Genomic DNA, 14,525 nt, shown 5'->3' on the forward strand with positions numbered 1-14,525 from the left:
GAGGTCTTTCGTTCTTTTTCTTCCCAGACTGGATTGTCTGCCTTTTTTTTCTTGGTGGTTTTTAGGAGTTCTTTATGTATTCTGGATACGCTCCCCATGTTTGACTGGGAACTGGACGTTTTGGATGAACCGTGCTGGACATAATTTAGGCCCAGGTGAATGTTGTCTCTTTCCAGAGGATTAACTTTCACTTTGGGCAGCCAGTTGGGGTGGATTACCGTAGTCGACTCAGGCATAGAGCAATTGCTAAGCTGCGTTTTGATCTTTGTAGAGGGCAATCAATGTTCAGGTCTTCCTCCTTCTCCTAGAATGTGGCCTGTAAGGTTCTGGTGGAAAAGCTTGTGGGCCCAAGCTTCTGTTTCTGGCCCCTCAGCCCAAGATGGTTGCCAGCTCGGCCAGACTTCTGTCCACTCAGTCCCTACTTCCTGCTTGGCTTCTCCTCCTCCCCGCCTCACCCCCAGTTTTATTGAGATATAATCAGCATGTAACAGTGTGTTACTTTTAGGTGCACAACACGAGGATTTGGTAGAGTTATATATTACGAAATGACTAAAATAAGTTACCGTCTGTCACCTGCCATAGTTATACATTTTTTGTGTGTGTGAGGAGAACTTTTAAAATCTGATCTCTCAGCAACTTTCTTTCTTTTTTTTTTTTTTTAAGATTTTGTCTATTTATTTGAGAGAGAGTGAGAGAGACAGCACGAGTGGTGGGGAGGGGAAGAGGGAGAAGCAGACTCCCCACTGAGCAGGGAACCCAATGCAGAACTCGATCCTGGGACTCAATGCCAGACCCCGGGATCATGATCTGAACCAAAGGTGGATGCTTAACTGACCAAGCCACCCAGGTGCCCCTCAGCAACTTTCAAATATATGACAAAGTATTGTTAATTATAGTCACCATGATGTATGTTATATCCCGAAAGCTTATGTATCTTTTTTTATGTATGTATAATCTAAGATTTTATTTATTTGTGTGTGTGTGAGAGAGAGAGCGAGAGAAAGAGAGAAGGAACAAGCAGGGGGAGCAGCGGGCAGAGGGAGAAGCAGGCTCCCTGCTTAGGATCCCGGGATTGTGACCTGAGCCGAAGGCAGACGCTTAACCAACTGAGCCACCCAGGTGTCCCAAGACTTATTTATCTTATCACTGGAATTTTTTACACTTGGACCACCTTCACCCATCTCCCTCACCCCCAGCTTCTCATCCTTTTAACTGCCACTTTCAAAGCAACACAACCCCAAAGCAAGAAATGATGCCATGTACCAGGTTTCTGTCTTTGGGCTCCCCTTTTCTCCAAGACCTCGGCCCCTCACAGCCTCTCCACCTTGTTGCTCTATGATAATATCAAGCAAATTAAATTTTTTTTTTTTCCTGTCTGACTTTTCCAGTTGCTCTCCCTGGAGGGCTGTTCTGAAACAGGCAAGGCCACCATTGCCTGAAGTGCAGGCTGGTAATGAGAGCAGATTTGAATTGTAGAAAGGTCACCCCAGCTGGCGTAGAGAACGGTGTTGTTGGGGGTGAGGAAGAGGGACAGGCTGGAGAAGGGAGACCAATGAGAGGGGCCTGCAGTGGCCTGGTAAGGTGACGTCTGGAATGGGGCTGGCAGCCGAGCAAGAAAGAGGAGTGGAGGGATCAGCAGGCCCTTTACTCATTTATTAACTTATTTCTGCCAGCCCGCCCTGTGGTCGGAACTGGACCAGGTGCAAGGAACCAGGGAAGGGGAAGGGGAAAAAAGTGATAACTGTGAAGAAGACAAGCGTCCAGAACCATTCCGGGTTTCGAGCCCCTGGGAGGGGTTCTGGGTCACGTGAGGGTAGGAACTGTGCCTTCCTTGTGCCAAACATGGTAGGGACTCACTAAATATTTATCTACTGAGTGGAAGGAGGGAGTTTGGGGGAGAACTGGTGAGCTCTTGAAAAGGGTAAGCACTTTTTGTGACCCTTTTGTAGCTCCTTTGACCATCTTGTAGGCTCCCATCAGCTGGGACTGCTGGGAGTCATGGAGGCCGGCGGCCATGTTTCCGCTGGGGTGAGCCCTGCAGGGGACTCAGTCCGGGCTCTAACACTGGGCTTCGCACAGAAGCCTTAGGCCACCCCAGTTGTTTCTTTTTTCCCTTTGTAGTTAATCTGATTATTTTCCTAGATGCTGGTGGATTCTCTTCTTTATCTTTCAAGTTTTCCTAATATCTGTGATCTAGTCATCATTCTTCTGTGTTTATCTTTGTTCTTTTCCTGGGTTCTGGTAAACAGCCTTGGGCTAGCCTTCTGTTTCAACACTGGGGTGTTTTTTTTTTTCCTTAGTTTAGTCCACAATTCATGGCCTTATCTGTTTTTTTTCTTTCTTTCTTTTTTTTTTTTTCAAATACCAGCTTTATTGAGAAATAATTCACATACCATCTGGTTCACCTACCTAACGCGTACAATTCAGTGGTTCTTAGTATAGTCACACAGCTCTGCAACCACAACCGCAATTAATCTCAAACATTTCATTGCTCCAAAAGGCAACCCTGACCCCATCCCTCCATTTCCTTCCAATTCCTACCCCCCTGCCGGAGGCTACCACTCATCTGTTTTGTGTCTTCGTGGACTGGCCTAGTGGGGATGTTTCATATAAATGGAATCATACACTATGCGGGTTTTTTTGTGACTTAGTGTTTTTTTTCTTTCACTTAATATGTTTTCAAGGTCCATGTGTGTGGTAGCAAGTGTCCGAGCTTCATCCCGTTATGTTGTCCCGTATCCTGTTGGACGGATGTACCGCATATGACATATCCAGTCCAGTCCTCAGCTGACAGGCTTTTGCGGGATATGCATTTGGGGGCTCCTAGGAATGATGTTGCTGTGAACATTCGTGTGCAGCCTTTTGTGTGGACACGTTGTCCTTTCTCTTGGGCGTATATGGAGGAGTGGAATTACGGGCCCACATGGTAAACTCTGTATTTAATCTTGTGGAAAACTGCCAGGCTGCAGCCTTGTACGTTCCCACCAGCAGTGCCTGAGGGGTGTGATTTCTCTGCATCCTTACCAACCCTTGCTATCATCTGCCTTTTTTTTTTTAATAACCTACCAACAGTAGAACATCCTTCAGCAAGCTCTCTGCCATTTTCTAACAAAGATCGCCTTTTCTTTAGTGTCCAGTAAATTACCATTTCCATTTCCTTCTGAGGCCTCACCAGAAGTACCTTTCACATTCATATTTCTTTTTCTTTTTCTTTTTCTTTTTTTAAAAGGTTTATTTATTTATTTGAGAGCGAGAGGGAGAAAGAGTATGAGTGAGGGCAGTGGGGCAGAGGAAGAGGGAGAAAGAGAACCTCGGGCAGATTCCCTGCTGAGCGTGGAGCCTGGTATGGGGTGCGATCCCAGGACCCTGAGATCATGACCTCAGCTGAAGTCTCGAGTTGGCTGCTTAACCAGTGGAGCCTCCCAGGTGCCCCAACATTCGTATTTCTAGCAGCATTATGCTCGTGAGGATGTATGTATTTCTTTTTTTTTTTTAATTTTTTATTTATTAGACAGAAAGATACCACAAGTAGGCAGAGAGGTAGGTGGAGAGAGGAGAGGGGGAAGCAGGCTCCCTGCTGAGCAGAGAGCCCGATATGGGCCTCGATCCCAGGACCCTGAGATCATGACCTGAGCTAAAGGCAGAGGCTTTAACCTACTGAGCCACCCAGGCGCCCCGGATGTATGTATTTCTAAGATGTTAGAAGCTCTCTCTACCATGCTTCACTTCCATCTGAGCCTTTACTAGAATCCCTATCAATGCCCATATTTTTACCGCGTATCTGGTGCTTGCCAACAGCCCTCGGCATTCCTTAACTTACAGCTGCAGTCTCTGTCCTCACATGGCCTTCTTACCTGTGTGTGTCTCTCTGTGTCTTCACTTGGTCATCTTTAAAGGACATCCGTCAGTGGACTGGGGCCCACCCTTGGTGACCTCATTTACTTGATTACATCTGAAAAAACCTTCTTTTTCTTCTTTTCTTTTTTTTTTTTTTAAAGATTTTATTTATTTATTTGATAGACAGAGATCGCAAGTAGGCAGAGAGGCAGGCAGAGAGAGAGGAAGGGAAGCAGGCTCCCCGCTGAGCAGAGAGCCCGATGCAGGGCTCGATCCCAGGACCCTGAGATCATGACCTGAGCCGAAGACAGAGGCTTTAACCCACTGAGCCACCCAGGCGCCCCATTCTTTTTCTTTTTCTTTTTTTTTTTTTTTAAAGATTTTATTTGTTTTAGGGGTGCCTGGGTGGCTCAGTTGGTTAAACGTCTGCCTTCAGCTCAGGTCACGATCCTAGGGTCCTGGGACCAAGCCCTGGATCAGGCTCCCTGCTCAGAGGCAAGTCTGCTTCTTCCCTCTCCCTCTGCCACTCCTCCTCTTGTGCTCTCTTGCTCTCTGTCAAATAAATATATAAAATCTTTTTAAAAATGTGTTTTATTTATTTTAGAAAGAGGGTGAGAGAGCACGTGTGAGCTGGGGGAGGGGCAGAGGAAAGGGGAGACACAGAATCTCAAGCAGACTCTGCGCTGAGCACAGAGCCCGACACAGGGCTCAGTCTCACAACCCTGAGATCATGGCCTGAGCCAAAATCAAGAGTCCGATACTCAACCGATTGAGGCACCCAGATGCCCCCAAACCCTACTTCTAAATAAGGTTGCGCTCACAGGTACCATGCATTAGGACTTGATGGTCTCTTTCAGGAGGGGCACATCTAACTCAACAAAGATGGTTTGTCTTTCTCGGAATTTTCTTATTTCACGTAAGTTATCTCATTTGTTGGCACAGAGTTGTTCTCAATAGCCCCTTAGAGTCTCTTCTTGTTCTGGAAGCTTGGTTGTCCTGTTCCTCTGTGATGCCTAATCATAGTGACTGGAGCTTTTTCTCTTGTCAATCTATGGTTTGTGAATTCTGTTAATCTTATCAAGGAACCCACTTCTGCTTCCATTGTTTTTCTCTGTCTTCTGTTTTCTGTTATGTTCCTTTCTGCTCTGGTCTTTATTACTTCCTTCCTTCTGCTTGCTCTGCATGTAGCCTGCTCTTCTTTTTTCCAGTATCTTAAGGTGGAAGATCAGATTATTGATTTGAGATCTTTCTTCTTCTTTTTTTTTCCCCCCATACAGACATTTACAGCTAAAAGTTTTTCTCTTGGCCTTTCCTTCCTTTTTTTTTTTTTTTTTAAGATTTTATTTATTTGACACAGAGAGATCACAAGTAGGCAGAGAGGCAGGCAGAGAGAGTGGGGGGGAAGCAGGCTCCCTGCTGAGCAGAGAGCCCGATGCGGGGCTTGATCCCAGGACCCTGGGATCATGACCTGAGCGGAAGGTAGAGGCTTAACCCACTTAAGCCATTCAGGCGCCCTTGGCCTTTCCTTCTTAATAGACACCTTTGCCCCAAGGCTTGGTCTAGAAAACAACTTAGAACAAAGGCAGAGGCCAGCAACTTTTTATTAGGACATTTTATGGCTTCTTCCCCTCTCAGGGCCCTTAAACCACACTTATGTGTTGTCAACCAGTGTTCTTTGCTGGATTTTTTTTTTTTTAATAGCATTTATAGAAGGTATCTACACTATGTGTGAGTGTGTGTGTGTCGAAGGATACAAGTGAAAACTTGCTTTATGGCTTGTACGACAGTCCATAACTCAGAATACATATTTCTACAGCACAGAGAATAAAAGACACAAGGAAAGACACATAGTTAACATTCCTGTTTATTTTTGTGGCATAAACTGGATGGATAAAAAAGACTGTTGTGGTAGCTCTTTACAAACGAGTGGCTGCCCCCTTAGCAGTGTCCCCACAAGCCTGCTCTTTCCAGAGGGATTCTAAGCTCCAGGCTGGGAGAGCCCCCGTGGCCCAGGAAATGCCCCGTAAACCTGGTCCCCTCTGCCTGCCCTCCCCCGCGTCCCCAACACAGGGCTGATCCCCGGGCCTGACATGGGAGATGTGACGACCTCCGTATCTCCTTAGGGTGTCTGTGAGGAGATGACCTACGAAGAAATTCAAGATCATTATCCACTGGAATTTGCCCTGCGGGACCAGGACAAGTACCGGTACCGGTACCCCAAGGGGGAGGTAGGTGGGATATGGGGGCTTAGCCCCAGCTGCCGTCTGCCGTCTGCCCCAGGGCCCCTGGGGGACTCTGTGGAGGCTGTGTGGGCAGCAGGTGGGGCCTGACCTCAGAGCTTGGCCAGGCTGGGTGTGTGTGTCATCTCTGCCACTTCCCAGCCATGGTGCCCAGGCCGCGGTCCCCACCCACCTTTGGCAGTGGATGGACATGGCTGCATGGGACTCCCAACTCTGAGACTCGTTAGATTCCTACTCTCCGATGTTCCCCATCTTTGCCTTTCCCCTTCTCCAGGGTATCACAGGGATCATGCATGCCCTCCCCGTGGCTCCAGACACAGGGCCCTGAATACAGGCTAGGAAGACCTTTCTCAGTTGAGTCGTGGCCACGAGAAGCCATGTGCTCAGACACCTTCCCTCAGGCTGGCTCCTGCCTCAGCCCAGGCCCCAGGTCAGAAGTCGGTCACTTTTGACTTGGGTATCTCCCACTTCTAGGAGGTGGCCTGGGACAGTGGCCAGATAAAGATACCCCTACAGACACACAAGTATGTATGCACATACATGGACAGCTCCAGAAGCTGCCCCCCAACCCAGGTGCCAGGCTCTTGGACCCCCTGCTAGACTATCTTCAGGAAAAGTAAAGCTCCGGGGAGCATTAATTATTCCCCACATGGTACTGTGAGGCAGAGCTCAGATTTAAAACTAACCCAGGGGGCGCCTGGGTGGCTCAGTGGGTTAAAGCCTCTGCCTTCAGCTCAGGTCATGATCTCAGGGTCCTGGGATCAAGCCCCACATCGGCTCTCTGCTCGGCAGGGAGCCTGCTTCCCCTTCTCTCTCTGCCTGCCTCTCTGCCTGCTTGTGATCTCTGTCAATAAATAAAATCTTTATAAATAAATAAATAAATAAAACTAACCCAGATAACCATAGAAAGAACATGCCTATTCAGAGTTAAGAATACAGCGGTGGAAATTATAGTTACCGAAAGAACTGATCTAGGATTCCCCGAGAACTAGGGCATTGCTCCCCATCAGCCTGCAGGGGGCACTTCCGGCTCCAGGTTGAGGCTGTGTTTTGAATGTTTTGAAGGCCTGCTCACTGTGTGCAAAGAGGGCTTGATCTCCAGGGGAAGTCTCTACACGTCAGGGCCCATGGGTTGGTCCAAGGGCTCCGTCATAGGCTACCTCACAGCACCCAGGGGAGGCCCAGGGCACTTCGACCATGAGGATCTTTGTTCCTGGGCCCTCAGGCATGCTGATGGATCATGTTCCAGAAAGTTCTGGGGGTCTTTGCTCCTCCCACCCCCATGGTTCTCTCTGTGCGTTACATCTACCATGGGCTGGAAGGGTGCCGCATCTCTACTCCCAGTCCTCAGTTTCTAGCAGCTGGGGGTTCCGCTGGGGTCCCTGTGGGTAGGCAGGGAGATGGCCCCCTTTGGCTGGCAGCCCGAGGCCCAGCCCGGCCCTCCAGTCCTCCCGGGCCCTGGCCCTGGCCTAGAGGATGCATTCTCTTTCCCAGACTTCCAGTTCTTCTCCCCTCCCAGCTTCCCTCTCAAGCTGGACCTCTCACTGTCCTATAGAGACAGGTCCTAGCCCGGAGCTGCCCACCCCCACTGCCCATGGCCCCGGGGTGCCAGGCTGGAGGATATCTAGCCATAGCCTCCCTGAACAGTGAGGGTCCCGGGCGGGAGAAGGTAGCCTGCTACCCAGAACATTTCCGTCACTACTGCTGGAGCAGGGCCTGAAGGACCCTTCCCGCTTGTCCTTGCAGTCCTACGAGGACCTGGTCCAGCGTCTCGAGCCTGTCATCATGGAGCTGGAGAGGCAAGAGAATGTGCTGGTCATCTGTCACCAGGCCGTGATGCGCTGTCTCCTGGCCTACTTCCTTGATAAGGCGGCAGGTACGGGCCGGCCCCCAGGGAGGTGGGGTGTGTGTATGTGAGAGAGACAGAGGGACTGTTATGTGGGCGTCCCTGGTGTGCCAGCCCTGCCCATCTGTGTCCACAGAGCAGCTGCCCTACCTCAAGTGTCCACTGCACACCGTCCTGAAGCTGACCCCTGTGGCTTACGGTAAGGAAGCTTCTGGCACACTCGCCTGCTTGCCAGACACTGGCTTTCCATGGGGCTCTATGATGTTTCTGCAGATCCCTTGAAAATCCCCTTAGGGGCTTAGGGGCTCATTCCTCCTCTGTCTACCCACTGCCTTTCCCAGTTTCCTTTTTTTTTTTTTTTTTTGGTTTTAATTTCTGTGGCCACTTGAGCCTTTCCGGCGATCCTTAACCATCATCCGCCCGCATGACGGGCTTTTCTGTTTTTTTCTGAAACCCCCACAGCCCCCAGGACCTGGGCCTTAAAATATTCAGAGTATCTTGAGGGCGGACTCATTCGAGTCCCACCTCTGCCTGTTATTGTGCCTGCAAGGGACTTCGGGCCGCCTCCTAAGCTCCTGGGTCTCCTGGGTCTCAGCTCGTCACCTTCAGCACAGGCTACGAGGCACCCCTCAGGGGGTCGTGTCCTTGGGAGAACGACCAGAAAGCCCAGCGACAGCTGATGTCAGGCCCCTGTGTGCCCATCCCTTCGTGCCCGTTGCACAGAGCCCCTGGTGTGATGTGGATTTGGCCTTGTGTTTGTGGCTTGGGGTATGAGTGGTTCGGGGGCCCTGAAGGCTCACGGAACGATAACATGTGGAGCTCAGGCCTGGGGCTGCTTAGACGGCTCTGCCCTGGCAGTGGACAGCTTGTGACCTCGGTGTCTGGGCTTCTCACCAAGGCCGCACGGTGGCACATGATAAACACAGGGCTGAGGTGTGCCTCGTCCTTCCTCGCATGCTCCCCAAAGCTGCCTAAGGTGGGAGCACTGGATGAGGCTGAGAATGGCTGCCTGTTCTATGACACCCAGGGCCCCCACCCAAGAGAAGCTTCTACCCTCTATGGCTCCAGGAGGGGAATAGATTTACGTCTTCCCTTTGGCAGGTTGTAAAGTGGAGTCCATATTCCTGAATGTGATGGCTGTGAACACGCACCGGGACAGGCCTCAGGTAGCAACGGGGTTACGGCTGGGGTGGTGAGCTTATTCCCAGGGGTATCCAGATACAGCATCTTCCAGGCCCAGGGCCAGCTGGGGTGCCTGCCAGAGAGAGCTTGAGTTCTGTGCCAAGCCTGCTGTCTTGTTGTCAGGGCAAGGTCATGGCTCTGGACCAGGCCTTCCCAAGGGTGCTGCCCTGGGAGTGGGGAAGTCCCTGGAGCTGGGCCACCAGGGTAGGAAGTGCCTGACCCTGGGTGTGGTGGCTTCCCAGCAGCCCTACTATAGAGGTCTGAGCCAGGGGGAGAGGGAGTCTCAGCTGGGAAAGAAGCAAGAGGCCTACAAGGGGATGGGTGGGGATTCTTCCATGGTCCCCTCCAAGTTCAGGCCTCATGGGCATCCTTTCCAACTTTGAGCACCTTTAAAAACTAAAATGGTATGTGCTTTGTTGGGGAAAGGGCCCTACAGGTTCAAGAGTGTGTTGGCGCTGGACAGAGACGGTCCTGCTACAGAGCAGTTCATGACCCTGTGTTCCCCCAGTGCCTTGTTTAAGAGAGAAGCTCCTTGAACCATTGCCTAGAACCCCTTTCCATGTCCATTGGAGGTCTCTCTGCCACATTGCTTACCTCTTCCACTGAGGCCAAGGGCTGGACCGGCTCTTCTGGATCCCATTCCCGGAGTCGGGTGCACCAAGAAGGCTCCTGGGGTCTCAGTTGTGCCTGCTGCCCCCCATAAGGGGGCATGGGGGACTCTGGGTCCCTGCCAAAGGTGCACAACTTGGGCTGCTCACCTGCAGCCCCTTGGCCTTGATCCCCACTGGCAGAGATGTGTGGATGTTCTTAAGGCGCTGCCCCCTCACTGGGACCGTCCACCGTGCAGACCTCTTCCCTGTTTGTCCCGAGACTCTGCTGCAGGCCCCCTCTGGCCCCCATAGGTCACTGGGGAAGGCATGTCCTAACAGGTGCCCTTTGTGTTGAGGGAAGTCCGGAAGGCAGTGGGCCCTCTCTGACTGACAGGGTGATGGTAAGAGAAGCCCCTGGACCCGGCAGGCACTGAGGGCTGAACCCCGCATCTGTAGGATGGGATCCATAGGGTCCCTGGCAGCCCCTTTGCCCCCCTCTGCATGCTGGCTTCCAAGAGGCCAACTTCCACTGACCACAGGTTCCCTTTAGGTGGCAGGATCCCCGGGCCCTAGCCCATTCTTGGGAGCAAACTGAGATGGGAAAGGGGCCCCCAGGAAGCCTGCCCCATCCCGCATCAGAGTCACACCTATCCCTCCCCTTGCAGTGGCTGGTTCAGCAAACCCAGAGGTGGGCCCCTGGGGGCCATGTCTTCTTCCCCGTGAGTCCGGGCGCATCATGGTGGCCCCAGGGGACCTGCTTCAGCAGGTGCTGGTTGTGAGGGCCCACAGTCAAGAAGATGGGCCACCAGGACTGGGGGACTCATAAGACCGTCTCATGGAGCTGAGGAAAGTGTCAGACCCCTTATCCCTCAGGCCTAAGCCCTGCGGGCCGTGGAAGGGGCTGGTCTTTGTGGCTCGGTGAGGCCCGTCTGTAGTTGATGGCTTCGGGAGGTCCCGGGCGCCCTGCGCCCCAGCTCTGAGAGGACAGAGCAGGCCGCAGATGAGGAGGGGTACACAGGCTGCTGGGGCCTCATCTGACACCTGCCCACCGAGACTTAGACCAGGAGGTGGGCACCCCCAGGAGCAGGGTCCCCTACCCTGCCCTCACCAGTGAGGATTTGAGCCTCCAGCCACTGTTCCCTCCCAGTTGCCTCAGGCCTGAGGCAGGAGGTGGGATAGCCTTGTTCTGGGCACTGCCGCTCCCGTGAGCGAGGAGCAAGCAGGACCCAAGCACCGTCTTCCCCTGCCTTTGACTTCTTGTGCTCATCCGCCCACTCACCTGTGGAGAGGCTCCTGGGCACCTCGCTCTTAGGGAAATTTGGGGGTTGGAGTCCCACAGCCAGGGCTCCTGGAGGGTGAGTATGTGAACCTAGAAGACTGCAGCGATGAGTAAAGTGGACAGCAGGACAGTGGGTGTCCATCTGTTCTGGCCACAGAGTGAATGTTCTGTGTTTTGTGTGTGTGTTTTGCAGAATGTAGACATCTCGAGGCCCCCGGAGGAAGCCCTCGTCACGGTCCCCGCTCACCAATGACCGTGTCTCCTCCACTGCCACCCCCAGGCAGATATTGAGCTCTGCAGGTGCGGTCATGACAGGCCCCCTGGCCCATGTGACAGTTTCTCTGCTGGAACATCCCAGAGGCCATGCACTGGCCCCTCTGCTTCCTCATCGATGGTGACAGGGTTAGATGCCATGCCCGATGGGCTGCTGTAAAGTTTTGGCCAAGACTGGATCTGCCCGGGGGTGCCCCTCCAGTCCTGTCCCACCGGGAACCAGAGAGCCGCCGAGGCCCAGCCCTCGTGTCAGAGCCGCTCGTGAGCGCCGTGTGCTCACTTCAGCAGAAGCCCGAAGGGAGTGCGGCCCTTGTGGTCACCCCTTCTCAACCGTGCATCTGCTGGAACATTTGGGGGAGCTGGGGGCCCAGGCCACCCCTGCCCCACGGCTGTCCCGGTGAAGCACATGAAGTTGGGGTGGTCGTGTGAGCTCCCTTCCCTGTGCCGACCCAGGTGCTCAAGGAAGAGGCTGCCATCCCGCCTCTCCGTCCCCTACTGTGCTCCCCTCGCTACCTCTGCCCTGTCACCGCTGTGTCCACACAGGAGCGGACCCTGGTGGCCGAGAAATGCATTTGCTGTGAACCATTCAGAGAAATAAGCCTGTCCTGGCATTCGCTGCCCTCCGCCGGTGAGACCGAGCAGGGGACAGGCAGGAAGGCGGGGGCACCCTGCCCAGGGGAGGATTTTGCCAGCATGGCACAGCTTCGGCTTCCCATGCGTGGGGCCTGGCGTGAAAACCACCCCGGGGGGCTGCCATCTGTCACACACCCCTGAGTTCCTTTGGGCCCAGGGAGGCAGGCTGGCCGGGGGTCCTGCCTCCATCTTGTCTCTGGGCAGGAGGCCTGGCCAGCAAGTTGAGAAGCTGCGTGAGGAGGTGTCTGGGTCTGTAGTCAGAGGCCCTGCTGTCCACAGGTAGATCCTGGTCCAGGATTCTGAGCCCACGTTGTACCTGGAAACTTCCCTGGCAGAACAGCCGATCTTTCCCAGCCTCCTGGGGCTTTGCAGCCTGTAGGTGCCACCTGCCCCTGAGGGGAACATGTGCCCCCGCCCTGGCTGGTCGTCTCTCAGCCTTGTGCACTGCAGTGGCTGTGGACAGACCTGGTGGAGGGCTGGGGTGGGAGCTTCTGGACTTATGCCTGCCAGAGCCCCTAACCCTGAAGTCAGGACCAGAGGACCATGCCACTGCCTTTGGGACATGGGGACCACAACCCTTGTTTCCATGTCCCCCAGAGATTCGATGACTTGGTCACTTGGACATGCTTGCTTGTTGGCCATGTGGGTCTCTTTGGTTGGCACCATGTACGTCTAGACGTCCCCACCTCTCCAGGACCGGCTGGCTGAGGATCCAGAGTGTTACGAGGACTGGGATTGGGCAGAGGGAAGTCTGGGGGCATGGCATCGCTTGGGGCAGATCCTCTCCGTCTCTGCCTGGAGTGCTCTCTGCATGGGCAGCCACCCACTGGTTGTCTGCCAGGTTTTATCCATGACGGTTCTCGTGTCAAAACATTTGTGTCAAAGACACATGTGCTTGTGTCAAAGACATTTTCCCATTCTCCCTGGAATGGGTGATGGTTGGTGGATCTCAGCTGCACATGACACTGTGTCCAGCATTCTTTGCAATAAATACTTAAAGAAAAAATTGGGGCGCCTGGCTGGCTCAGTCAGTAGAGCATGTGACTCTTGATCTTGGGGTTGTGAGTTCAAGCCCCATGTTGGGCCTAGAGCTTACTTTAAAAAAATAAATTAAAAATGAGAATCTAAGGTTGTATCTTGTGGCTATCTCTCCATTTCTGAGGTATTTTCAGCTGGTTCTGAAGACTCCCACATTGAGGTCTCTCATAGGTCTGTGTTGGGGTCTTCGGTCCAGCTCCCTCTTTCATGCCTACCCCTCTCTGGAGAGGAAGCTGTCTTGTCCTGGAGTGAGTCCTGGGCCTGGTGCCCATGGGCAGGGACAGGGCTGAGTTTTCTCTGGGCCAACCTAGGATTCTGGGTCCTCGCCCCTGAGCAGGAAGCAGATGTGTGAAGGGGCATCTGAGGTGGAGGACCGTTAAGGGGAAATTATGGGTCCCAGATTGTGGCATCTTTGGGGAGCGGCTGGAACCAGGGGCTGGGTCAAGGATGGAGGGGCTGCAGGGGGCTGTGGGGGGGGGGGCGTGTTGGCTGGTTCTGCCCTGTTTTCTTTGTTGCCTGCCTTTGGGTTGGGGAAGATGGTGACGGGCAGGGTTTTTCCTTTCCCCTAGTCCAGGATTTCACTGGACTCTGCATGCCTCCTGTCCTGGGGCCGGGCTGTTGGAGGGCAAGTCGCAGGGCTGCTCCTCAGTGGACACGATGGGGCTGGACATGTTGGCTGCCCAGCTGCACCTCTCCCAGTGTGTCGGAATAGAGGTCGCTGTGGCCGGGCTGCTTCTGGCTGGTTCAGTGTTGCCAGTAGCTCTGGCTCTGCCTTACCCAATTGTGTCATGATCAGTGACAGAAACCTCTGGCCTTCATCCCCGAGTTCAGCGCGATTTCAGCTGCGATGGTCTTCCTGGCGGTCAAGATTAGGGGACAGCTTGATGGTCCTCCCCCTGTCTCTGGACACTGGGTTCCTGGGTGGACACCTGACCTGAGAGGCCTCAGCACCTTTGGGAGAAGATGTTAAAGACTTCTAATAGCAAAGCAACAGCAGAAGGAATAAGATCTAACACTATGAGAATTTTTCTTCAGGTCCAATGTTCTACCACAGCCTAGGAAGAGGGATTATATTTCGTCGTATTGAAAAATTGTATAGCATTTTGGGTTGCTAGGAAACAATGACCATCATTGGATGTTAGGGTCAGAGGACATTTGGATAGAAAGAAATGCTGTTCCAAAGGCATAGGCTTTAGCAGGAGCATCTGGCTAGCTCAGTCAGTGGAGCACATGACTCTTGATCTTGGGGCTGTGAGTTCGAGCCCCACATTGGGTGTAGTGATTACTTAAAAATAAAATCTTAAAAAAAAAAACATAGGTTTCAGCAACATTTGAATTAGATTTATAATATAACAATTACATACTATATATTAATAAATGAAAATACAATGATCACTTGGCAAAGGGAAGTGTTGGCATGTTTGGCTTAGGCCAGTCATGTGTGGGGCTGGGCACGTTGTTGTTTGAACAAAACTATTTTATTAAAAGTGAAAAATGAGGGGTGCCTGTGTGGCTCAGTGGGTTAAAGCCTCTGCCTTCGGCTCAGGTCGTGATCCCAGAGTCCTGGGATCGACCTCCACATCGGGCTCTCTGCTCAGTGGGGAGCC

At 52.7% G+C, this 14,525-nt stretch overlaps 1 protein-coding gene across 3 annotated transcripts in view; it reads left to right on the forward strand.

Annotated features, from left to right (window-relative positions):
* Positions 1-13,014, forward strand: part of PFKFB4 (6-phosphofructo-2-kinase/fructose-2,6-biphosphatase 4) — a 33,943-nt gene extending 20,929 nt beyond the window's left edge. For 2 of the 3 annotated variants that reach the window (XM_080812337.1, XM_080812336.1), the window contains exons 10-14: positions 5,961-6,065; positions 7,824-7,953; positions 8,060-8,122; positions 9,025-9,089; positions 11,168-13,014. In XM_080812337.1, the coding sequence (XP_080668463.1) occupies positions 5,961-6,065; positions 7,824-7,953; positions 8,060-8,122; positions 9,025-9,089; positions 11,168-11,227 (423 nt within the window). In that variant the 3' untranslated portion in view covers positions 11,228-13,014. The remainder of the gene's footprint in view (positions 1-5,960; positions 6,066-7,823; positions 7,954-8,059; positions 8,123-9,024; positions 9,090-11,167) is intronic. The other variant, XM_080812335.1, reaches the window with a different exon arrangement.
* Positions 13,015-14,525: the final 1,511 nt, after the last annotated feature.

Source organism: Martes martes (assembly GCF_963455335.1).
Source record: "Martes martes genome assembly, chromosome: 1".
NCBI lineage: Eukaryota > Metazoa > Chordata > Mammalia > Carnivora > Mustelidae > Martes > Martes martes.